Raw genomic sequence first — 27,786 nt, 5'->3', positions numbered from 1 at the left:
TAGGTTAGGGTGAGGATGAGGGGCTAGGCAATGGATTATGTCAATGAGTGTCCTTACAAGTATAGAGAGACGTGCATGTGTGTGTGTGTATGTGTGTGTGTGTGTGTGTGTGTGTGTGTGTGTGTGTGTGAGAGAGAGAGAGAGAGAGAGAGAGAGAGAGAGAGAGAGAGAGAGAGAGAGAGAGAGAGACATCCTTGGGTTAATTGACTGCCTATTGTTCCTCGGTCATTTCGAAGTGCTCCATCTAGTGGTCCCTCGGCTGAATGTGACTCCCTCCCTCTCTCCCTCTCTCTCTCTCTCTCTCTCTCTCTCTCTCTCTCTCTCTCTCTCTCTCTCTCTCTCTCTCTCTCCTCTGCCCTACCCCCACTCCCCTCCCTCCCCGTCCATTGATTTAATAATTTATTTTTTTTGTCACCGTGAGAAATAAAGTGCCAGCAGAGAGCAGGGGCAACAGTAGCAGCAGCAGCGCGGCTCTTGCGCACACAGGCGGCGGGTGGATCGTCGCCCTCCTCACTCTCTCCCTCACCCTCTCAGTCCCTGCGCCGATCAAAGTTGTGCGCGTCGCGCTGAAGGACCTGCGCGCGTCCTCTGGGGAAACAGTGCATTTGACTGGCTTAACGAGCGTCAGTTCCCATCTCCTCTCCACACATCATTTGTTGCTGTCCAGCAGTCCGAGGACTGTGCTCCAACCCAGCGCCCTGACGGAGGAGGACGCACTCCCGGGGATCACAGGTGAATTATGATATACATGTGTGTGTGTGTGTGCATGTGTGTGTGTGTGTTTTCAGATTTCATTGCACGTTACACCAAACTGCTTGAATGCACAGGTTTCACATCAACTTTCAGGGAGAGAGCTGCCCGGTGTTTCATATCAGGGTCTGAGGCAGATTTCACTCTCTGAGGGTTACAGTAAAGCCTGCAGCTGCATATCAAAATGCATCTGTCACTGAACCCATGCATGTGCAAATGATCTTGATGAGGGAAAACTACAAGGCTTGATTGTTGGAACCTGCAGAGAAAGGCACCTGTAGAGGTTGTGCATACAGTAGGTATCAGCTGTGTTGATGGAAATAAGACTCTAGGATGTTCCTCAGAGGCATCAGAGGGATTTCATCGGCTGCACATAGACTCTGGCTGCTTACACACTTCAGGACGAAGCAAACAGTCAACACAGCCCCTGTAACAGCCCAGCACACAACACAGTAAATTCATCATTCACTAAAGTCATGTACAGCAACGCAGGTGGTTGCATGATGACAATTTTGAAAACCTTTGCATCTCTGGCAGCTTGTTGTTTGGGTGGTTGTTGGAATTAATTGCAGTTTTTAAATTCTTAATTAAATATCAATAGATTTCTGGGTATGACAAGACTTTGACATGAGTCAAAAAGGCAGCATCATCATCTTTTTTTTCCTTTAAATAAAATAAAAATCTGATTCACACTAACAATATATTTTCTGCTGCACACTCTTCCTGGCAGCCTTTTGCATATGAGCATATTCTCACCTTGTTCCACTGCACATAATCCTAAGATTATATGACAGTTTTGCAAGGGCGGTTGGTTTTGCATCGCATGTTTAGGCAAACTTTCTTTTGATTTGGGTCACTCGTAAGATTTAAAGTCAGAGGATAAAATTCAATTAGACAGCCCTGCAGCAATCTTTGCTCGCTGGCAGATGGCTTAATACTTCTGGATCCTGCATATGTGTCCCTTATTGCTCTAATTGGATTTCATCATTTCACACTGTTTATCTGTATAAAAATGAATTTTAAAAGCATGGCATCATTAATTCAATACTTCCTTCATCGCTGTCAGATGCAAGCCCACTAGCCTGCACTGTCTAAACATTTCACGTCTCATCCCCCCTATGATCTGCTTTGTCATAAATTGAAGTAGACCTAAAAGTAAATGGTTGCTTTCACCCCATGTGCCGTCGATGGCATGTTGGGATGATAGTGTAAAGTGGGAGAATGTGTAATGTGCAATAAATAAAGTGCGAGGGCACGTTGTCTGTCTGAGTTTATTCTCTGGCCCTGAGGAGATTGTTTTCCTCTCAATGACATCCGGTGTGTTTTTAAAGATGTACCGGGATGTGAGAGTGATGTTTGCTTGTTTTGGAGGCTCACAGTCATTACTTCGTGTACGGCCTAAAAACAGAAATTAAAACAAGGAGAATGCTGGGAAGCTCACTACTGCTGCTGGATCGCTTCCTCCGTCGCTGACATTTTCTGTCAGATCAAATTTGCAAATGTGCCAATTCATTTGAAATGCTGCATCTTCTTATCAGGACCAGTAATTAGAAACAAACAGACAAAAACATCTTAGCTCGGGTGTGGAAAATTCCTGGAGATGAGAGCGCTTCCTCAGTACATTTGGCCCTATTTATAGAATTATTGTGCGAGCGAATCAGCCATCCACCACCCAGGAAGAAACCTTCCTCAGTGACATCAGAGACGACAGCGAGAGGCAGGTCAACCTCAACACATCTTAACCACCAACATTTTGTACTAGTGACGGTCTGCCACCTAAATCTGACTGAATATTTATATACTGTTAGTCAAGCTACAGCAAAGACGTGCCTCTGAGGTCGGGTTGTTGTGTCAAGACTTATTCACCCTGCTGGGTAATGAAAATGACAATAATGTATGAGTCATAAATCAATGGGATGGTAAGCATCAGTGAACCGTGAACTAGAAGCCAGGTTGAATCCTTGCTTGATTAATCATGGCTGCTGCACCTCGGCGGTCAGACCGGCCGTCATCAATAGCCGGAGATGTAAAAAGAACTCTGGCCTCTGATGGACAGATTTATTTTTACAGTGACGATAATGACTGAACCGGCTGCTGCTGCCAAACATGGAGGCTGATGTTGAGTTCATTGCTCTATGGTCAGGGAAACATTTAAATGTCAGTGCAGCCCCATTTAAATTTGCACTGTTAGTGGGAGAACATAATAACACATAGCAACATTATTGTAGTCAAATTAGAAAACTATAATTCCCTGCTGCTGCATTGTCACAATTGCAGCCTACTTCTGTATTTGTAATAATTACTAAATCAGTGCAGGATTAAAAATATCAAGCTGTGGAGGTTTCCGACGCCAGATCAGCTCACATTCAGTAAGGAGAGGGAGACATTTTGAATGTTTGAGTTAGGTCTTGTTAACATTGCAGTCTGACCACTACTGATGTGGTGTCAGCTTTTTGTGCCGGCACCAGAATCTGTACAACTGACCTCATTTACACTCAGATGTCCTACTTATTTAATGTTTCCCCAGCAGAAATATGAGTCCCTGCTGAAAAAAACCCACAGTCACATACACGTAAATATATTTTGATGGCGGGTTTTTGGGTGAAAATGCACGGTAGTTGAAAATATTTCTTTTATTCAATCAAAGTCAATCCTGCCATATGTACAAGACAATGACAGGGTTGAAATGTCTTTTCTCTCTGATAAAGATGTGAAGAAGTCGACACATACGTACACAACATAGAAATTCAACATAGAAGTAGTAATCTGTTATTTTTATTTTTATTAAATTGTTTATAAAAATAATGTGATACATCTTTAATATATTATTTTAAATGAATTTCTTTTTATTTATAGGCTAGGGTTCTTAATGGAAAAATAGGACTTGTATATATGAATTAATGACATTTCTATGAATACCGTACATTTTCTTATTCAGCTTTCTCTCCTTTTTTCATAATTCCTTTTTAACAAATGGTAATGAGCTAGGCAAGTGTCCCAGATTATCAAATACAGGCTTATTAATTCCTATATTTTTATTATAGATTATTGATTTCATAAATAAAATGGGCTGTCTATAAATAAATCTATATTCAAGTTGTTTGCCAAAAATCCTCCACAAGCACAGAAATGTACCCTACGGTGACATGATCAATATTAATATCTGAGTCCCTTCTCTGAACAAACTTACTTAGGTTTTTGAATCACAGACTTGGAGCATATTAAGATCTATAGTATTTCACAATATTTTATTTATCACACACTGAAGCATTGATCTGTGGCACTGCTGTTGAGTTTCCAGCGGAAGTCCCCCCGCTGGTTGACCTGTCAGGCCTGAGGTTTGAACCGACAACTTTCACCTCCACGGTCCGAGCGCTGAGGTTCGCTCAGTGGTGGAGGATGTAGAAAAACTCTGTTCATCTATACTATCATACAGCTGCATCATTAAACTTGGATGGTATGAGCGGAGATGCTTGAGTAATACATACAGACCCATAGATTTCACTTCCAGCTTGTTGGACAGTTTACACACGACTTCACTTTCACAGCCTCTGGTCGCACCATGATGTCATCATTAAAGATCAGTTTTAAATGACATTAGATTTCAGTTGAACTCATCACTGAAGCTTAGAAGTTATCATTATGCTTGTTTACAACAGGAGGTTTCTGCCATGTTCCTGTATTTTATGGTCGACAGTGTATTACAAACTGCACTGTGTTGACTTTTAACGTTTTGCTTGTATATATATTTCTTTTTTTAATTGACCATTGTGGCTGCACTTTTTATGCTCTTTCTGCACTTTAAGTCACTTGGTAATAGCTGGGACCTCTTCAGTGTTTGGAACCACGCAGAGCCCTGTCGCTGCGGCCGAACAACAAGGAAACTGTATGACCGCTTTATCTGTGAGCGGCGAGAAATAAAAAAGAAAAAAAGCTGACTGTTCTTTGAGACAAAAACATACAGCCAATTTCCCAGTATTAATTAGTGTTTGCTTTCCAGAGATATTTGTTTGGAGCTGTCAAGTGTTAATTGAAAGTTGTTTTTTCCACTTACAGAGATGAACATTTCTGCTGTGAAGTGGGTGTTCAAATGTGTCAGAAGTGTGAATGAACTCTGTGATGTTTGCTTATGTAAACTCTTGCATGCTGCCGATTGGTGGCTGCCAAGAGTTAGTTGGTACAAGGCTGTAGGGAGCACGGTGCGGTTTCAGGTCACACCTGTGCAGGGTTAGGAGAGCGACTGTGGCTTACTCTCGCCGTGCTGATGGCTCATACATCAGGTTCAGATGCTCAAAGAGACTTCACAGAACCGTCCTCGCAGTTTATCACATATTACCTGCTCATTACACAGAAATCAATGCTTACAATTTGTCTGGGTAACAGGCCATAGCACAAGCTCTTACCCAGTGCGTCAGAGATGTGTAGAGAGACACTGAATTGCATTTGACGTCAGTTCATAGTTTGTTTGTTTTTTTTCTCTTTCCTGACAGAATGTCTTTGCAAGTATTCAAGTAAGAGCAGTGAAGCAAAAAAAAAAAAAAATAGAAAAGAAAAGAAACACTGAATTCTCTGCAGGGCTGTAGGGCAAAGATAAATCCATGACCTTTCACCAAATTGCTTATATGCAACACTATAAATATAAGAAAGTTTTCTAACACTTGAACCTCAGTGGTAAGAAGACGTTTTTATAATGTAACTTGAAAATATTTTGTACTAATTTGACACACATTATGCTGTTTCGCTGAGAATAAATGATGTGATTTATATTTAAGATGCTAAGATGGCATGAGGATGTAATGAATGCAGTAAATGATTTATGTGGCAGATCATCGACATGAGGGTGTGGAGATTTTTGTTGTTGTAACATGAGGGTTCGACGTGGGGTGGTTGGATCAGTCTTAAAGGGATAGTTCATCAAAAAATGAAAATTCACTCATTATTTACTCACCACTATGCCGATGGGGTGAGTGAAGTGTTGAGTCCACAAAACACTTCTGGAGTTTCAAGAAACAGTGTTTTAGCCCAGGCGACCTCTTCTTCAGACGTAATAAAACAACAGAAAAAAACACGACATGCCTCCACACTGCTTGTGTGGTGTCATCCAAGTGTCTGCAAGCTCCGACGTTCATAACCGATTCGAAACGGCGTCATTTACACCGGAGGCATGTTGTGTTTTTTCTGTTGTTTTGTTACGTCTGAAGAAGCGGTTGCAATTGACTTCAAAGACTCCAAAAGGGTTTTGGGGACTGAAACACACCCACCCCTCTATCGGCATAGTGGTGAGTAGATACTGAGTGAATTTTCATTTTTCGGTGTACTATCCCTTTAATGTGAAGAAACAACTGGATGGAGAACTTTCTTAAAACGCACTTTACTGTCCTCCACACCTGATCATCAATCTCACAACAACATCACACTTCCTGCCTATGACTCACATGCGACAGAAAATGCCCAATAAGAAGGCAGACGGCCTCAGACGAACATGTGAGTGAACCACAAAGGGCAGATTGAACACATCGTTACAACTGTTCTTACGATGCCAGTGTAAATATGTAAATAACTTAACTGTAAACATTGTAAACACATTTTTAGCATATGGATAAACTCAACTTTCAACCTTACGTTGTTATGAGTTATAACTGGTGTTTTTCTATATATTTTTCAATTGAAAATTACAAAAAACAAAAACTGTCTCTCATACCTTTTCAAACCCATTGATTCTTGCTGAAGATGTCAAACTTTGTAAACATGTCGCAGTATATAATCATTTCTATTTTCAAAAACATCTTTGTGTTCTTATAAAACAGCTGGGTACTGTGCTTTTAAACAGAAGTTATTCAAACAGAAGTAAACAGAACATTCTGCAGGGGGTCTATTTTCAGCCATGGATTAGTACACTTTGGGTGCTTTAGTGAGTGTTTACAGTTCACCACCACCATACAACACCACTGTAAGTGGCTTGTTAGCGACGCCTTGACTCTGCATCGTGTCATGTCAGGTGGAGAAATAATGGAAGCAAGGCTATTTCTGTGCTTATTATTGTGTAGATAGGAACGGAATATAAATATGTGCCGCTCAGCTGAGCCCAGTAACGCCCAGCACGCAATAAAATATCAACAAGTTATTACAGCTGGCTAACAGCTAGTTAGTGATGCACTCTTACACAACTTTATTCCCCCCGGTGCTGTGTTCGGTTTTCGTCTTTTCCGCACAGCAGCCAGACTCAACACATGTGTGTACAACGTCAACACTGATTTACCACACTGCCATAAAGCAAACTGATTTTGACTGTGTTGCTTAAAACATAAATATAATTTTCCTCCATAGAAGCAACAGTGAAAATAAAAATACAACATACAGACGATATAGTCAAATAACATACAAATTTTTAATTTTTTTATATAAGTGCATCCTCTGCTTTGGATCTTAATTTTTTCTTTTTTTCTTAACATAAGTTAAATCATAGGCAGCAACAATAGCTTGTTAGAGGAGTGAACTAGTTCTTTATACACGACCAATGTAGCTCTGTGAAATGCACTACAACTAGTTTTTATACTTCTTAAAAGCCTTTTTCAAGGGTAGTAAGTAAGTAAGATATTTATTTTTCAAAGTGTCAAGCACCAAAATGTAGTCAGCATGCATGAGCTTACAAGACACTATAAACATGTCAGAAACAAGAGCAGTAGCAGAATCAGAGATAAAATAACAAAGACATGGTCATATATGTCAGACTATCACAACAACCAAATCCATCTCCTTAGACATTAAATACATGAAACATAACTTTGGCTTTGACTGTGGCTTTAACACTTTAAACGAGCTTTCCTGTGCTGTTGGTATAATTTAACACAACAGTGAAATACAACAAAAGTGAAACACTGTGTGTGTAAACAGGAACTGTCTACCATCAACAGACATAGAAAACAAATCAAGACCTTCTTCAGACATTTTACTACAAAGCTTGTGTCTAAGGTCATTATGAGATAATGGACAATAAAATATAAAGTGCTTTTAATATTTTGACCTTTCCAAAACATAAAGTTCACTCTTTTTATTTTTCTGGAATTGAGGAGAAGGGTCCACTGGTTTCCACCAGTATTGTCACAATACTAACATTTTGATACGGATTAGCTCCAATGTGCAGAGACAGGGCCACCACCAGGGGGTTGGGGTGGATTGGTTTACAAGTTGAAGGATTATTACACCAAGATTCCAGTTAGAGGTTAGATTTTGTCAACGAAAATTCTGTTTAAGATTGGATGAAAAGGAATATATGAGAAATATCTGGATTAAACCAGACCAGAATTTATTCTTGTCTTACCAAAATGCTGTGAGTTTCTGAACATAAGCTTTATTAATGCTGTAATCACTACAAATTTTTTAGCACAAGATTATAATATTTTGGCAGAAAAAAAACCCGTTATAATTTTACGATCAAGGCAATTTTGACTTGCAAAACATAAATAATCCACCTTCCTCATTATGGTAATATAAAATGTAATCCAAATGCAGCTTACAATTATTGTTTCCTACAAAACATATTTATATTATTGTTACATTTAGGTTTTGTAAGAACTTCTAGGAATAAGGGTTGACTTCACAAACTATGTAAACATTTGACACATTTGGACTAAAACTACTCCACAGAGTGTGTTTTGTTGTTCAGGACAACATCAGAGCTCTATGGTACAGAAGAAACTGGCTTTAGATACAAAGCAATATTTTTAGCACGATCAGTTTTTTGCTGGTTAAGATCTTTTCATTAGACCTGTTGACCATGAGAGAATATAGATCTCTTGTTGGCACTGTGTCTAGTTTGTGGCCACTTGTCGAGCGGCCAGAGTCAGCCTGAGCTCAGCCTGACGCCGTATCTGTGTGACTGCTAGTAACAGCTGTGAAGGTGGCGAGGTAAGGCTGAGAAAAAGCCAAATGAGGTCCTTTTTACTAATGAGGCTTGGTCCCAGATCGCTCTCTCACTTTCTCTCTCTCTCAGCTGCAGCAGCATTATCGGTATGCACCTCATTCTGCTTCCTTTCAGTTCCAAAACAGCTCCACAGATTGTGCCTCAAACATAGCAATTCAGCTAAAACACCGCTCAAATACCGCTGGCGTGCCGGCAGTCAGCTTCAGCCCTTCACCCTCAGAAAGGATCAGAATTCATGAATATCAAAATGTATTACTTAAAGTATGTGGAGACACTTCATAGGGTTCAGAGTGGAGCCAGAAAGAATGAATGTGGCTGTGTGTCCCAACAGTACCCCTGCTCTGTCCACGTGTTGCCACATACAGTCGTGATTGCTTACTGTTTGCTTAATGCTTCGCCGCTTCACCTCCTGTTTAGCCCCCCTAATAGCTCTGTTGGCAATTAGCTGTGTTCATCGAGTTTGACAAACGAATCAATACGGTGAATTATTCCTAAACAAGTGCAGACAGGACTCTGCAGTTAATTGGAGAGTCAGTCGATACGGTGTAATCTCACCTTTCATAATAAGCTACAAATGTCAACACGTCCGCAGCCCCGTTAAACGGAGCTCGGCGGCGACTTCGACTGTTCGGCACGAGGGGAAATGAATGGAAGTAGGCCACCGCACGCAGCAAAGCGTCGTAGCAGGCATTTGAATTTCAACATGCCGCAGTAAATCAAGTTAAGGAAGAGATAAAAACAAAAAAACAGTGGCTACAGCTTTTCAAAAATGTACAGCCTCTGCAATGTCTGCTGTCGATCCTGGGATTTCACTCGACATGAGCTGTTAAATATTGACTCTTTACAGTGCTGAAGACTGAAGACTGAAGACTAAGTGATGCGATTTTAACAATAAAACTGTACAATGAGACATTTAGAGGGCTACTTTAAAAAAAGGTTGTGGTGCATACAGTATTTGGTTTCTGGTAAAGGCTGGAGCAGATATGGCTTCAATTTGATACTGATGAGGCTACTTTCCTCAGCTTTGGTAAAATGCGTCTTTCCAGACTAGAATTATGTTCTATTTACAGATCAATTCATGCTTCTGTACGGTCGACTGTGATTTGTTTAAAAAATGCAGACATTGATCCTGATCCTTTGTTCTGTGAGAGGAGCAGGAGCTTAAGAGTGTTAGATTCCAGCCCTTCTTTGGCCTTCTTTTCCTCTTAGCCCATCACTGCTGGGTGTGATTGATGCAGGGAAGTGTTACAGTATAAGCAGCATCGATTTCCTAACACAGCCCTACGAATACTCCCTGTCCTGATGAGCCAATTCTCTGATGCTACAGGCTTGCGTCACACTCAGCAGGATGTTTGTTCGACATGATGAGCAGTGCTCTGAGGTCGGCCGAGTTTCTTGCAGACTTCTAGGTCTGAATGAGACAAACCTAACACCTGGAATAGAAAGTGACAAACCACCGAGCACATAACCCCAGTTTAATTTTCTCTTTCCAGATGGACTGGCTCACACCTGAGATGTGAAGTGTGTTATGTGAGCCAAGGTGTTTTCCCACCTCGCTGGTGGTGGGGAGAGATGCTGCACTCCGTTGCCATGACAGCAGAAGTTCTCTTTGTTCTTGGTTTCCTGATGAGCAGCACTCAGTCCAATCCTATAGCGACCTTGCCAGTGAGCCGAGGACGTCTGGAAAGGGTGTTGACCCAAGCCAACGAGGACAAACATCAGGACAAGCAGGCCCGGGAGGAGCCGCTGGGATATGGTGCTCAGCAGCGGCCGAGGGAAATCAATCATTTGAGCCCCAACAAGACTTCGGTGAGTCGCACAAGCACATACCCCAACATCCAGACACGAGGATCTAAGGGCGGGAACTCCCAGGAGCTGTGGAGTGAACAGGACAACCTGAACCAAATAGACGAGGGTCCCACCAGTGACGTCACCCTCTCCCTGGATGCTATCGACGAGTACGCCTACCCAGACTACAGAGGGAAAGGCTGCATGGATGAGAGCGGCTTTGTGTTCGCCATTGGTGAGCAGTTCACGCCGGGCCCTTCCACGTGCCCTTGCCTCTGCACAGATGAGGGCCCTCTGTGCACCAATCCAGAATGTCCCAAGGTTCATCCTCGCTGCATTAAAGTGGACACTAGCCAGTGCTGCCCACAGTGCAAGGAGAAGAAGAACTACTGCGAGTTTCGAGGCAAGATCTACGCCTCACTGGAGGAGTTTAAGGTGAGCCCATTAACTGCATTCACTCATTTTTTTTTTACTCAAAGTTGAAAGAAGTGCTGACACAACACTCCTTGCCATTCAATCGAGTTTATCACAGGCACTACACAGAAACTAGTTACCTTGCCTCACAGCATGCAAGCACGCAGGCAGGCAGATTTATTATGGCAAAGGTCAGCACTTGTCTTTTTTCTCTCACAACGCAGATCACCAGAGGCTGACTTTAGCAATGCAGCTTCAGCAGAGTGTTTTCATTTTCGGTTTGTTGATATACAGAATAGAATTAGAGTTATAGTAATGTTACAACTCTGCAAAGCACGCTGCCACACGTGGCTGTTTGTGAGGAGATGCAGAGAAAGCTCCAGCAACATTGTCAGAGTTTCATCTTCTGTCACGTCTTTGAACAGCGAGACTCAGGACTGCGCCGCAGTCTTGGTGTTACGTCTCTTATTAGATGCAGCATTTATCATTGTCTCTTTATGTTGGCGACTGTCTCGGGAGGGGGTTAAGCCTAATGTGGAGTTTTCTTCTTCTGACTCACTGTGTTACCGACAGCTCTATGTCAAGTCTCTGCTCTGGCAAATCTACAGAAAGCTCCACTTTCACAAGCGGCATACGTCAGGGGGGGGGGGCTTTGAAACTAAGCAACAGGCGGGTTTTTAATGCTTGATTGCTATGTTCTGGAGCATTGTACTAAGTGCTGCCTCGCTCCATTTTTCACAGTGGAGTGCCATGCGGAGGCGCAGGCCTCCACTATTTACAGCAACGGTGGTAGAATTAACCTTTGCACCATTGTTACGACTAAAGGTGCAAAGCTTTAAACAAGCGGCTGTTAAATGAAGCCTTTTACAGGGAAGTAATGTAAGGGCAGCTGGGTGTAATTCCAAATGTATGTCATCAGCTCTACCTTTGCCCCATATTTGTTCTATTTCGATACATATACAGTATATACCCATGGATACCAAAGTCATTCATCTCTACTTCCCTTTACGCAGAAAGAAAACTGGAAGTTTCTTGCTTTTGTTTCCCATTTCTATTGATTTCTCCATATCCTCAGACAGTGAGATGAGTGAGGTTCAATTCTCAACTGAGCTCTTCTTAAAATTAGCCTTTTATTGGCAATGAAGGTGAGAAGGATGACACCTCCCCATAGATGTAGTTCTGTGACATTGAACGCACACTGTCTTAAACAAGCCGGACAGGCCAGTGTGTGTGTGTGTCTGTGTGTGTGTGTGTGTGTGTGTGTGTGTGTGTGTGTGTGTGTGTGTGTGTGTGTGTGTGTGTGTGTGTGTGTGTGTGTGTGTGTGTGTGTGTGTATGTGTGTGTGTGTGTGTGTGTCTGTGTGTGTGTGTGTGTGCGTGGCAATTGCTATAGAGAGAATGGTGGAAGGAGACAGACATAGAGTCAAACAAAAGAGCCAGGGACAAAGATAGCAAGAAATTAATTAAGAGGAGAAGACTGTTCTTGTATACGTGTGTACGTGTGTGTGTGTGTGTGTGTGTGTGTGTGTGTGTGTGTGTGTGTGTGTGTGTGTGTGTGTGTGTGTGTGTGTGTGTGTGTGTGTGTGTGTGAATGTGTATCTGTGAACTATGTTTATGACGATGTTAATTGCTCTCTGTCTTCTTTCTTCTCTGTTATCCAGGTGTCTCCATGTGAGAAGTGCCGATGTGAGCCAAGTGGGGAGGTGTTGTGTTCGGTGGCAGCCTGCCCTCAGACTGAGTGCGTGGACCCGGAGTACGAGCCGGATCAGTGCTGCCCCATCTGCAAGACCGGTGAGTGGAGAGGAGACCGCGGCGAGCCCTTTGTTCCAGTACAGCCACTCTGCCTGCGGTGGCTGCTGGGTAACACCACCGCAGAATAGCTTCAAATTATTTTGCTCAAGGGCACCTCAGCAGGAGTTATGAGGGCGAAGGTAGCACGCTGATGCTCATTTCGCTGACACAAATAACGCAGCGTTCTGCACTGCAGTGTTTGCAGTCTTTTGCCAGAGCTGACTGCATATTTGAAGCAATGAGGTCTGTTTCACTGACGTCACAGCAAAAATGTGGTTAATCAGTCGTCGACTGTTTTATGTCATTTTTAGTATTAATGCCAAATACTTCTTCAGTATATCTGATGGACGCTGTGGTGTATGTTCCAAATCCTTCACTACTGTTACTGGTACGGAGAGTTGAGGTCCGCTTGCATCTTTCCATGTTAGGGGTTGCGAGTTTATGATCCTGTTGGTTTGAGAGCCTCGGCCCGTCTGAGGAGGATTTCTGCGGCTCAGAGTCGATTATCTGAAGTCGTTTCGGATGATTCCAGACAGCATGTCCTAGATTATGTCCCCGTGTTTTCTTGGTGTGACTCTAATGCAACATGGCAATGTCAGCAACATTGCTTCCTTCAGCAAAAAGAATGATGAGTTGCGATATGTATCTCTGACGAGGAATCTTAAAGTGGCACAGGCTGTCCGTTATAAACAAGAGCAAGCAAGCAATGTGCATGAAGGAAAAGAAATCCCTGCGATAGAGAAATAAGATAGACAGCGCACGCCACAGGAAAATGCTTCGTCTGTAGGAGCCACTTATTGGACGACAGTGTGTTGTTTTTGAGAAAAAACTGCAAGCAGGATTTTTCAAAATGTCTGTTTGAACACATTTGCAAATGAAATGACGAACATGAGATAATTAGAAAGAACAGATGGTCAAAGTGACAAATCTGAATATTTCCTTGCAAGATAAATAAAAAAAATATATATCAAGAAAATAATTTTACTGGATGGAATAAACAGAATGTCAACAAAAGGCTTTATTCTGCATAAAACTGCCATCTGCTTACTTTACTATGACTGCGCTCAGAATATGACATTAGGATAATTAATATATAATTTTAGTATCAATCATAGCTTGTCCCACTCAATTTAAAAGCCGGTGTCATGACGTCCGGAGTTAACGAGTTGAAAACATTGGCAGTCATGGAGCGTCACTTACTTTATTAATATTTGCCTCCTGTAATCTTGGGGAATACATGCTGCTCCTTTGTTCACATTTTTTTTTGCTGTTCACCCACTTTTTATATATGCACATATTGATTATGCTGAGAGTGCTTTGGGCAGAGTTTTGGGCAGTGCTCCATATTTTCCCCCTGTGCAAAGCCCAGAGGATTTGCTGGGTTGCAGTCGCAGGCACATCCGTCAAGGAGACAGATGTAGATGCAGTACAGTATGTGCAGGGATGTGGCAGGCTCGGCGAGAGAGCATGCATCTGTACCGAAAAATCCCACTTAAATGCATAGGCTCGTTCAGCCGATAAGGACTCTTGGTTTTAGGATCGTATCAGTCCCCATTACCATAAGATTACCACACATTACCATACAATAAGAAGAGCTCAGCGTGCCTAAGAAGCTCAGTTACCTGACCACAGCTAACGCCGGCACAGTCTGAGATGCCCGATTTATTGTCGTCCTTTCAGATTCTGTTGTGAAAAGAGGCTCTGCGCTGATTTTATACATTAAGATCAGTTTACTCATCACAAGAAGTACTACTCAGCCTGCTGTAAAAACACTTACATAATGTCTTCTGCATGTGGCTGTGGAGGAGCAGTTGAAACCTGTGCTGTAAACTGTGGGCATGGAGTTTGAAATATGTCTGCTTTTATCAGGCAGCCAGGGTTTAATAAGAGTCGCAAAGTGAGAGCAGCTGCTGGTTCTGGAAGTATTTCTTCCTCACTGTAAATTTCTATTTTTTGATTACATCCTCACTGTACCTGGATCCTCCTGGGTAATGTAACAATAAATATAGCATTTTAATGTTTTTTTTAATATCAATTTTAATGAATCCATCTTTGTTTCTGACAAATAATGAGTTTTCTGTGGTATGCGGATGGCTTTAAATACTTAAATACCCACCAGCTTTGAAAAGCCAGGCGGTGGCTCACATCAAAAAGGTAGCAAATAAAAAAATATGCTTTGTTGGTGAGTTTGTGGACAAAATGCAGGACCATAGTTTCAGAATTAATTAAATTGGCGCTGAATACAAACATTCAGAAAGTAATTTAAAACCAGTCTCTTGCAAGTTTTCTCAGCAACATAATCTGAACTTCCACTCACTGTTGGTGGTGCACCTTTAGAGTTGTGTTTAACACCTTTTTTTAATGTACACAGGCTTGTTCTTTTGACAGTCAGTCACTTAACACTTAAGCTGCTTTCAGACATGTGCTGACCTCTGGAGGTGCATGTGTGATCGCAAATGTCTGAGTGAGAGGCTCCGCAGTTTCTGCAGACTTTCACCGCCTGGCCTCGTGGTATAAAGTCCGTAGAAATCCAAGAGAAGTCAATGTGTGAATACAGCAGGAGATCCCCCGGCTGGATTTACCGCAAGCGAGTGGGGGTTAATAACACTTCAGCACACGACAGATGCAAAAATTTAAACATGATCACGTGATCGACGCAGCGGAGTTAATACGTCGCTTCCTGCCTCGGTCTGCTGCACCCGGCTGCTCCACCTCTCGCCTGAACAAGGATCTGATGGTGTTGTGAACGTGTCTGGGCCTGAAAACCTCCCACTGTTTTGTGTATGTTTGAAAGAAAAACTGCGGGTGAAGTCCTTAGCCAATTCTCCGGATTTTACCCGGAGGTCATGTCTGAGGTCACGGCTTCAGGAGGTCAGTGAGAGTCAGGGGTGCTGAGAGAAACTTTAAGTAACAACATCATATCAAATGTAGTTCAGAAGGGCATAAACTAACTTTCTGCTTCGTCAAAGCAGCATTGTTCAGTTTTCTATTCAGTTTTGGACAGTTCACACTTGGAATACAGGTTTATTCTTCATTAGAAATCACGCAGGTTGTCATATTACTTTTCTGCATCAGACAGGCTACACAGGTAATATACTGAATGTTCTAAAATGAAAGAAAATAAAGAATTGTGCTATTTTGTCTTGCAATCACAGCCCCTCATTCAAAGGGGGTGCTGCACCCCCCTCAGCACCCCTTACTTCCAGAATCCTTGTTATTTATTGGCTGAAGTTTTCATTGTGAGTCAAAATGGAGGAGACCCGGATATGAGCTGTGTCGAACCAGCCGGGACTTTATGATGTTGCATAATGAAAATTTGTATATTCCTCTGATCTTCACCGTACATTGTCTCGCAACCTAAAAGCCGCTCGTCCAACAACCCTAACCCTAACGGACGCCAGACCACGAAACTGATTTATGTGTGCGTTACATTCTGCGCTGCTCACATTCAGCGAGGGATGCTACGTTATTCACCTCAGCAGGCGATTATTATTCATTCACATATGTGTGACCGTGACCGTGTCCTTACGCCATGAAAATAGCACAGAATTGCATAGTGGGAATTGTAGGCTGCTGTTTTTGAAGCTTGTCCAACATGGATGGAAAGTCAGGATGATTTAGTTATAATTAGTTTCTCATGTGAACCCTGCAGATTTATGGAAGTGAAATACTAGATTGCAGGAGGACCCCCTTTAGCTCACATACACCTGCAGGCATGTGGCTGTAATTAATAGTCTGCTCCTACATCGCCATGCAGCCTCCGTCAGCTCGCTCTCACACTGTTTTAGAGTAATCACACAGTGGTGTTTTTTTTGTGAAGATGCAGAAAACGCCATTGGCAGCATTTACCCCTTATTTGTGCAGCAGTGTTTATAAAGTTAGATTCCTATGTTGAAAATAATTAGATTTTTAAATATGTGCCAATCATTTAGACTGCCTTTCTTGTATCTCCGCCCCCTCTGTTTTTTTTCCCCACACATTCAGGAAACTGTAAATATCAGAGCTCCAACTGTTAGTATGCAGAGTTGAGTATCATTGGAAGGTGTAAACCCCCCTTCACAAGCAGGAAACACGGCTGCAAGAGGTCAGATGCTGCACACCGCCTGTCACCTTCCACCTACTGGAGAAAATAGAGTTATCCATTATGGGATAGTCCATCAGAAACATGCCACTTTGCAGCTCATTTTTCACAAGACTTGACACCATAAAGTAAATATAATAAGCATGCCAAGAAAAAATTACGTCCATAGGGGATATCTCATCTTAGGCAGGTGTAATAAGAAGTAAATGAGAAATCATACTAAATGGCACCAATGATCTTCCTTCAGCTCACATCAACATCAAAATGATTATACATTCAATTTTCTCTTTGACTTTTATCCACGATGCTTCTCTGCCAGGTATTACAGACGCCTTGATTTAAACGATCAGGATCGATGATTGTCAACTCCCATCTCGCCGCCGCTGCTCACACAGCACTCGATACGAGACGGCGCTCGCTGATGAAACGCGGCTGATGCAAAATAAGGTTACTGGAGGTCGGCCGAGAGCACCCTCCTCTGGCTCTGTTGTTTGTCTTGTCTGCAGATGTTGTTTGAAGTGCAGACAGATGTTGAGACCTCCCAGGAACATCGGCATCAAAGCTCGGCTCATTAATGGGGACGAATTAATCATCCAGATGTGTAAATGCTGCCACAAGAGGAAAGAGTGTCATGGAGTTACAGAGGGAGCACATGAAAGTGTAAAAGTGCAGAAAACTGAGCAAATAAGGTGAAATATTGAAAGATAAAGAGAACAAATCGAGCTTTAGTCTTCTCATTCAACAAGTCGTCCATTTTCCATCTTTACCCTCATTTACCGGCCTCCCCCTCTTAACTATTTCCCTCACTATTGATATAAATCACAATGAAGTATTTCAGTGCTCGATAAGTTTGTCAATTATGCACAGGCATTATCGTGGCCTTTTCAGGCATGCAAAATCAATGCTTATGGCGGGGCACCCTCTCTCAGATGTGTTATTCAGCCTGTGTGCATGGAGACACTTGGGGAAGAGCCAGGGGACGGAGATGAAAGTGAGAGGTATCGCTTACATCCGCCCCAGACAGTTGTTCATGAATATCAAAGAACAGCTGTGAATGGAGGCAGGTTCTCATCATTTTTTACTCATTATCTTAAAGCAGCCGAACACACTGCAATTAAATAGTTTCATATACCCTCCAAAGTTTGTGACCGCCGTTCGCTTGGCCTCCATAAAGTTTAATTAAACAATATCGATTCATCCAAAGAACACCTCATCAATTCAAGTCAAAGAGGAGAGGAGGGAAAACACTCTATAAATGCTTTTATTTACCTGGTGAAAATGTATATGAAGTGTTACATGGAAGTGTTTGTTATGAATCGTACGACAAGTTTACTCTCTTTTGCAGCATGTGCTTTTGAAGAATGCCAGGGAAAACAATAAATCAATGCAAGAGAAGCCTCTCTCCTCCGCACCTCGTCTGTGGCTCCCTCCCTTTTGTCCTTTGCTCTTGCGGGGTATCGCCTTGGCAACGCATGAGAAAACAAGTGGTGCTCTTCAAGACTCAGACATTAGGGTCAATGCTAATCTGGGAAGGGGGGGGGGGGTTGCGATAAAATCACTTCAAATAGAGCAACACGAGACATCGTAGCCTGTTGCCAAGAGGGATGGAGACTCATTTGAATTAAAAGAGGCATGAATCATAGAGGACCTTTGAAAATGTGGCAGGGTTTTTCTTTTTTCTAAGGAATACACGAAAAAACACAGGGGAAGTTGTTAATATGACGTTGGAATAATGTGGTTTGTCAATCTGAGTCAGCATTCGTCTCGGTCAAGGAATGTAGTTACTGGTATACGTCTGACTGTCAAGCTCTCTGCCCTGACATGGCACACAACCCTCCATTGGTTACGTGTGCCACTTATTCTATTGAGCAAATCCCACTGAGTTTGGGCTAGAGGAGGGGTGCCCCTTGGATAGCTCCCCATCATAGTGCAGAGCCGACATGCAGAGACAACTGTGGCATCTACACTACTCCAGACTTTTTGAGCACCTGAACCAGAGAAGTTTGAAAATGCTGTTGACCTTGTTTTAGTTTGAGACTGTGTTGTAGTCTGGATGTGCAAAGACAGAGACGTTTGGATTGGCTGACGTCACCTGCCTTCGCTTTCTGATTGGTTCAGTCACAATATTTTTACCAGTGGTAAATGCAAAACGTTACAGCAACAGCTCAGTAACAGTTCCATGTCATCCTTGGTATGGAAAATAAATCCTAACAGCTCTTGTGCAGTTAAATTCTGCATTTTACAATGATGCTCAGTGTATGTGAGTGGTCATGTGACATGTGTTTTCAGGCGTAGTAGTATGGAGGTAGCTTTTTATGTTATGATTTATTTTGAAATACAAAACCTGTAAATTGGTCTTCTATATGAATGACATCTATATAAACCATGAAATCCATTAATAATTCATCACATAGAGTAAAGTTATCCCAAAGAATGACAGCAACACTGTGGCAGTTTTCTCAAGCTCGGAGCTTTCACTTTAAATCAACCAGGACGAGAATCACCAGCAGAGCAGCATAGAACCTTCCTTTTGCAGATTTATGATTTCTGTCTGTTCCAGTTCAGTCATTATTATGTTTGCAATAGCAGATTCCATAGCTACCATATCCCGTTTGACTGTAGCAGTCATTACTGCAGGGGAATATTGTTTTAGTACATTTCCTTAATGAGCTTTGTCAAAGTACTTTTCCTGATGTTTGCTGAGATCTTATTCCCACTAAAGAGCCTCCTGAAGATGACATCAATCTTTCTCCCCAGTTGCACATTAGTGCACAGAGACATGAATCTGTATCCGTCTTCATAAAGGTGTAATGGTATATCCTCAATGCAACTGGCATGCACCAAAGGAGTGTTATAAAGTATATTCATTTGTTGCAGTAAGAGCTGGAAGAGATTCAATCACTTTAAGTACAATTTAAAAAGCTTCTAGTGGCGTCTGTAACAGGGCGAAATGGAGGAACATGAACAAGGTCTTGTGCTCTGGCTTTGTTTTATTCCAGTCTGTAGCCTAATAGTTAATTTAAAACATGTATAAGTCTGAGATAATTCTGCTAAGCTTTTTTGTGTTGGGTTATGATCTTTAAATTAATTTCTCTTGTTGGAGAACAGCTAAAGTTTCTCAACATGATCTAACTGAGAATCAGCAGCTTATTCCTTTAACTTGTTCAAACTGAAGACTAGAGCTTAATACATTTTCAGTCTTCTCTTTTGCCAGTCTCATAAAATAGTAAGATATTGTATAAGTTAGAGATTGTAACTATTAAGATATTGTTTCCATTTGATTTGTAATCAATTTGTATTTCCTTAATGTCCATTGATATTTAGTGAACAAGTTGTGATGTTTCTTACTGTGTCTCACTCTTGGCTTCCTCTCTGACTGATTAGTATTCAACATGTGTCAATTTGAGTTTCAGTAGATAAGATCATAAAATGTTTTATTTTCTAAATGGTTTCAGTAAAAAACTGGAGACCAGATCGTATAAAGGTCTCTTTCAAAAAATCTAACCAAGGAGATCAAGTTTACAACAATATGGGACTCCAGCAGAATTTGTTATGATATATCTCCTGAGCATCAGAAACCTGACGTTTTCAAAGTTACGTATCACTTAAGGTGTCCAGTTGTAATGCTAAATGTATTAAGACTGAGAGATACTTGCTGTTAGGTGAACTCTCAACAGAACCCAATGGTTCCATATGTGAGAGTCTGACTTCATGCAGAACATTTGGACATTAACCATCATTAGACACATCTACATGGACAGCAATATTCCAATATTAAGACTCTTAATTAATTGATTAACATGGTTAAGGTTATATAAGCAATAATCAAATGAAGACATGTGGGGTATTACAACTTATTTGCAGTATCTATGTATACATCTTATTTGGATTATAACAACTCATTCACAGCATTTTGCATCATGGACATATGACCGTTACCAACTGCTTGATGACTCATGTCCTGGGTTCGAGTGTAAACAAGTAGTCGGATGTAATCATATTATGCTCTGTAACATGTAAACTGGAATATAAATGGTATATTCATGTGACTCATGTAAACACTTTAATTGAAATAATGTATCTCAGAATAGACAGAATAAGGTCAATAGTCTGAATGCTGAGGTCCATGTATAATGTCCTGATAGGTTGAACCTGCTACTTGAGGCAACTCATGTGAAAGATGATCATCGCTGAACAATAAACAATAAGAGAGAAATAACTGATCAGAGTCAAAGTTGGGACATGTTACTGCTTTCAGAAGCTTTTTCCGTTAACAGATATAAACTGTCTGCAGTGCTCTTAACGTCTCCAAAGAACCGAAGTTGTTTGCGAAATGTTGTGTGCACTGTTTGTTCAGTTGTGTTGTGTGTGTCTGTGACATCATCAGCTTAACTGATGTACCTGAGCAATCAGCCAGCGCACCTGGTATTTATCTGCTGCTCTTTCATTCTCCCCTCTGACGCAGGTTTAAAAGCAAAACCACCACCTGCCTCCATTCCTCTGTCCTCCTGCCAAGTTACCTCACTCTTATGTGACTACATCAATTATTTCATGTAAAAAACGGAGGTTCAAGCTGCATGTCCCAGTAGAAAACTCGATAACTTCTATCATAATATAAAATTCTGTGAATAATTTCGGTTGGTGGTCTGGGAATTGTGTTTCCATCATCCTGTATGGTAATATGAGATTATGGACAAGGAACAAAACACACAAGCCTCCAAACTCTTAGATAATATTGCTCATATTAGAGTCATTTTCACACTGCTAACATGCAGATAAATCCAAAAGTTGACAGTTACTAAGCTGCTATTAGAGATCACTTTGTTAGGCAAACAGTTCATAATCAATCAGTTATTGCTTCTCTTTAAAATTACGAGTTATTTCCAGGCAATCAGAAACATAACAATTAATGAATTCAGTGTATAGACTGTTGCATGTTACACACTTGTTACACACTTACAGCAGGTCATGATGTAATCAGGAAAAATAACTTGTGAATACACTGATTTAACTCTTAGATAAAAGTAGGACAAAAGCAGAAAAAGTAGATTTTGCGTCATCTGAAAAATTCCCGAAAAGGTTCAAATAATTTCTTCTTTATTTATCTCTATCTTTAATCACACTGCTACCCACGGGCGTGTTTCATTATCTTGAGGCTATTTTCCTTCAATTAAGTTCATGGTTCTGATAGCAGAGAAAGGTCACTGGAATAAAGGCAGTTATGTCACATTATGTCCTAACAATTATAGTGCTGCTAGGTCACCGCTCTGGTCGGCCTATTAGGAGCTATTTTCTAAATTTAATAAAAGCCACTGTCAATGTGACATTCAAATCATTTTTTCACAATACAGATGCAGAGGATTGGCATCAAAGCTAAATATTTTAATATTATAATATAAATGTTTTACAATATATGAATCTATATAGTCAAATACAGTGATTAGGAAGTTAACGTGTATGAAGGTCTTCCAGTAAAAGGCCTGTCACCTGCACAGTGCACTGCTGACTGGCGAGGGTTTGTGGTTTCTTCCCTGTGAAGGCCATTGGTTATGACAGTTGTGCAGCTTGTGTGCAGCTGGGTTGTTCAGCCACAGTGATGATCAGTGGGAAGAGTAGCTGGAGACAACATATGCACATATGAAAACAAACATGAGGTGTCAATCTGGAAAAAAAACCGACATTTTTTTTTCATATTTGAAAGACAGAATGTGTTTCACGCAGCATCTCTGAAACAAATTATTCACATTGTTGTTAAATCAGAGTTTCTCCCCGCAAGGTTCTCCTGCCTCCATGTCTTTATCACACAAGGTCGTTTTTATTTGGCATTTATAATGCAAATTAATTCAAGAAATGCATTACGATAAGTGATTTCTGCCATTCTTCTCCTTCCATTACCTTATAATGGAGCTCTGCAGGTTTTTAACACTTCAGAATTAAGGGGTGTGATGATCAGGACGTGTCCTTGCCTCCCTGTCCATTATCTGGCGCCGCTCGAGAGCCAAAAGCCACAGGTGCTAATGGCTATCCTTTTCACAAGCTGCCCATGCCAACTTCTGACACGCTGTAGTGACAGTTTGGGTCCAACTGTTCATGCACATGCACAGTCCATTTGTCTCTGCCTCTGTGCGTCATTGAAAAGCTCTTATGAGGCGTTGTGCCCATAAAAATCACTTTCTGCCACAGAGAGTGGTGGAGAGATGAGGTTATATTATATTAATGAAGCGACGACAAAAAGGTGGGTGTGATATGAATGGCAGAATAATAGGGTGATGGCAATGAGTAAGCACAGTGGCGCCGAATCCATGCATTAATTAACCCAAATGAGTGTCAGGCAACCGTGAATGACTGGCTGACAGGCTGGGGTTTAATCCTGGCTCCAGGAGGAAGTACTTTTGATTTATTCTGTAAAGTGCGTGATTATTTTTCACATTTTCTCTCACAGCGTATCCTTGACATATGCGTCTTTTATTTGACACACTGTGTTCTAAATGCTGCTAATGATGATGAATCAGTAGCGACAGCGGTCTGGGCCACAGGATGAGTTGTTATTCAGAGAGGGTGTGTGTGTGTTCATCTGAAGACTTATAAATGTGTTAGGGTTGACGTTTTGACAGGCCTCGGCAAACTGTTCACATTGATTGATGTGCCAACTCGCTTCTTCTGCTTGCTGCCGTCCAATGAAATGCGCCGGTTGCAGCTGAAAGACTCCTCATTTATCAGCATCTTAATTATACAACAGAGTGGCTCAAGACCTTGTTAGTCGAAGGAAAATAGCTATTGTTATGCTACACCTGATGTTGTGGAGGCAATTCCCTCTGTGTTTATATTTTGCCGTGCGGCTTTAGAGATAATGGATGATTTATGAGGACTTTTTTCCAGCCACTGGTTGAGGACAGAGACTCTTTCACAAAGCAAAGGCATCACACACTACTATAGTACCAAGGGGGTTGACAACAGGACTTCAGTGCACACAGTGTGGGGAGCAACAAAATAAGGCTGTGCTGGTAGTCATTTTTTTGCACATCTCTGGGCTACTTCCACTGCTCACTTCTAAACAACTCCTACCGAACATCAACATTTCCATTAGTGAGCCAATTTCCTCCAAAATAATAATAAAAGGGAACAGTCCCTTGGGGTGCACTTAGAAACTATATTAAAGCACTGCAAAGCAGTGCTTAATTTGGTTTTTATGAACAATTCCACTGTGCGTTCCTACCTTGACATTACACATGGAGATGAGCCGCCTTCAGAGAGATTTATGCTTTACGTGATTCATAGCTGGTCTAAGGAGTGTGGAACAAAATATCATTAACGAGCTGAATCAAATACTCAGAGTCCAAATTAAAACAAAAAGGTTCAGTCTGAATGTCTTGAATCGCAGAACAAGACAGTGGAAGAGATAATTATCATTTGGATCAAATCCTTAAAATTCCGTGTGATCACTGTAATCCCAGGATGCATCTCTTGGCTTTTGCTTCGTGAATAAAGAGGCTCCTCTGCATAAACCATGAGTGGTCATCCAGTGGTCTAAAGAGCATGCCAATAATAGCCAATGGGATTTTAAAAACAGATATGAGGCAAATAGTAGATTCATGGTAGATGTCATCTTTGATAAACCCCTCTGAAAAATATTTAATTCATATATTATATTCATCATGTGATCAAGTGACCAGTGTTGGTTTCATTCCTTCTGTTAAAACTGACCACCGACACAACACAAGCCTGTTCATAAATCCTGATGCTTGTTTATCTATTATTCTTCTGTGCCTCTTATAATCCCATAACCAGAAGACTATTTTGGGAAAGAATCGATGAAAGCCCAGATGTGAGGCCCCATTTTCCTCTGAGAGAAATGAAATGAAGGGCAGCGCAGTTGGTCTCTCGTGTTCATTCTCTTTTCTGACGGACTGAGATGTCATGAAACTATCTTACAGAAACAAGCTGAGATGTCTAACTGAACCCGATATGCAAATTTGGTCATTACAGCAGTTGTGGCATCTAAAAGTAACAGTAAAACAATAACTGGAGTCCTGTCCTACTTTTAACTAGCTTCGTGTCCCATTGGCCTTTGTTTCGCAATATATTTTCATATAGATGAAGACAAGTACAGGCCCACTGTGAAGAGACACCAAGAAAAGAAACTACAAAATTCACCATGGAATTTAGGCTGAAATAACTTTTGTCTTAATAGGGGACTGTGCTCAGTGTGATGGCAATAACCAGAGTCAAATAACTACACTTGTTGTACATGAATGTTTGGAATACCGAGAACATACTCTTGTTATAAACTTGACACTAGCACTCAGTGGAGTGGATTCCTCTACAAAGGCCCAACAGTCCATTTATATTCAATTAAGCTGCACCAAATTCCACACACTCATAGATATTAGTCCACTAAATATGCTGTATTTTCCCCCCGTATTGTTTTGTGGTGGTCTTTTTTGTGTTTTTTGTGTAATCCAGCTAACAAACAAACAAACATACACACACAAACCAACCAACCAACAAACAATCAGACAGGGGTGAAAATATAACCTTCTTGGTGAATCCAGGTAATCGTGAATGTCGCTAACTAGCTTATAGGCTAATTGGTAGGTCTTTAGGATAACCATACTCTGTATATAAAGATGGACGACAAGACTAGTCCCCAAAAGTGAAGCCAAAGCATCTCAACAGTCGAGATGGTTCATAAACCTTGCCCCCTTCATGTTAGTGGATGGAACATCGATTAAACTAAAAAGTCTCAGTTCTGATCACATTAATGTAAAAATGGGATAAAATGGCAAGAAACCGTCAGCTGAGACTCGTGATTGGTTGGCTTCATTTCTGTAAATAGGGAGGAAGTGGAGGCAGTCTACATTGCTAACTAAAGCTAGCTGATAAATGGTATTGGTATACTGCACAAGTCAGTAGCAAGGGCATGAATATTTTTAACTTATGCTTGTGTCCCAGTTAGCCAGAAACACTCTTTATCAGTAATTTTCCTTTATACTATATTATACAGTATCTTTAATGCTGATATCAGCAAACATCTGCCTTTGTAAGCTATATAACAGAGCTATTTTGTCAATTTTTCATTTGTAAGTGACAGAATCTTTCTTCCGTCATATGTCACCTCGTCTCATGATTTAGTTGGCTTTGATCCGTGCACTTGTGTTTTATCATCAATATCAAGGTTGTGGTGCAGGTCACATCAGTGCACATAAAGGAAAAAGTGTTCCGCAGCACTTGGTGAGTGTGAAATTGAGCGATTGCAATAATACTCTGTTAGTCTGGGTCAATGCATTGATGCCACTAATCCTGATATTCACTGTCACTGTCTATCAGCAGAACAGCAGGATTCGAAGGTTGTTATATTTTAATAATCACCTGCGCCCAGACTGACGAGGGTTGTCTGTGAATTTAAGGAATTTTAAACAGATCAGGGTCCTTCGAGCGGCACAAAGAAATGTGACTTTGAATTGTGTGCTTAGTCCTTTAACTGCTTTTTCACACACAGAACAACGACCTTGGTGGATATAGTAGCAGAGAAATACCACAGATGAGTACAGCCTCAATAACACGGTTGTTACTTCTACAACAACATACAGAGGATTTTTCTTTGCACCTTTGGTCGACTCAGGATGTGAGCAATAAATTAAATCACAGGGGCAAAGCGAACAGTGCATTTTCAGTGTTAAGAGCCTGACCTCGATTATGTGACACAATGCAAAAAGTACCGCACATGAAGTCAATCTGAAAATGTTTTCTCTTGTACCACCCACAGGACCAAACTGCTACGCGGACACAGCAGTCATACCAGCCGGCCGAGAGGTGAAGATTGATGAGTGTACAATCTGCTACTGCACATACGAGGAGGGCACATGGCAGATTGAGCGTCAGGCCACCTGCAGTAAGAACGAGTGCCAGCGGAGCTAGAGACTGGCACGCTGAGAGAGGACATTGGCACACATCACACAGCGCCAGTCCGCATGTAAACTCTCGGCCTTTCACCCAGTCTACAGGACATCAGGGTCGGACAGCAGCCCTCAAGCAATTCAGCATTTATACTGTAGTCACTCCTGCATTACAGAACAAAATGCTTTTATGAAAGTTTATAATCCACACACAGAATATCTATTTATCTATGTATTAAATTATTTACGAGTATATACAAATATAGGGGTCATTAATGCTTAACTAGTGAAAACATATTTTTTATAGCCTCTGTATTTTAATAAGCAATGTATTGGACCAGAGGTCAATAAAACAATAGAATGTATAGAACACACACAGCTGTCTTTGAAGGTGAAAACCTCAACATGTCGACATGTGGCGTCATCCAACAATCCTGACACCTGCCCCTCTACCACCAAAGTGCACACTGGACTTGTGCGATCGGTTTCAGAACGACTGGTAAAGATTTGCTGTGCGGGACGATCATGTGCAGAGACTCTAAAAAATTCAAAGAGAAACAGGAGACTTCAAGAGAATCAGTTTCCGGATTTCTTATCTTTTTTGGATGTTCAAATGTGTTTTGATTTGAAAGTGCTTTTTTGTATTTCTCTTGGTACTCTGTGTTGATGTTTCAAATAAATGCCAATCTGTGCTCGGTAAATGCGTAAATGGTACTGTTCAGCTGTACGGTCAGGTTTGCCCGAAAGGGTGTCACATTGACAGGCTGATAACATTTTCACTATTTCAACTGATCAATCTATAATAATCAAATATACTGGAATGATCAATCGGGATCCCTCCTTTGGAATAAATCACAGGAAGCCTTTGAATGAGACAAACATGAACAAATCCACTCTCAGTTTTCCATTTGATGCTCTAGGATGAGATCTGTTTTGTGGGAGAGCTGCAGGTAAATATTTAATAACTCAACCAAAGCATATTTTAAGTTATTTAGTAAAACTGTGGTTTCATTTCCACCTGCTGCAATCATCACAATTTACACTCGAGAGGTGGGAGGTTTTCAGCTACATTAATAAAGCCGGACTGGACGTTTCAATGTCACTGATCCCAATTTGCTTCCAAAAATTAAAAAATAGAAAGGT

General features: G+C 41.3%; 1 protein-coding gene across 1 annotated transcript; it reads left to right on the top strand.

The window, feature by feature from the left end:
• Positions 1 to 414: 414 nt before the first annotated feature.
• Positions 415 to 27,786, top strand: vwc2 (von Willebrand factor C domain containing 2). The gene is made up of 4 exons (XM_035171748.2): positions 415 to 732; positions 10,168 to 10,897; positions 12,537 to 12,666; positions 26,514 to 27,786. The coding sequence occupies exons 2-4, from the start codon at positions 10,247 to 10,249 to the stop codon at positions 26,663 to 26,665; spliced, it is 933 nt and encodes a 310-aa protein (XP_035027639.1). The 5' UTR covers positions 415 to 732; positions 10,168 to 10,246; the 3' UTR covers positions 26,666 to 27,786.

The sequence above is a fragment of the Hippoglossus stenolepis genome, chromosome 12 (genome assembly GCF_022539355.2).
Source record: "Hippoglossus stenolepis isolate QCI-W04-F060 chromosome 12, HSTE1.2, whole genome shotgun sequence".
Taxonomy (NCBI): domain Eukaryota; kingdom Metazoa; phylum Chordata; class Actinopteri; order Pleuronectiformes; family Pleuronectidae; genus Hippoglossus; species Hippoglossus stenolepis.
Note: the sequence above shows the minus strand (reverse complement) of the source record. Positions and strands in the feature narration are given on the sequence as shown.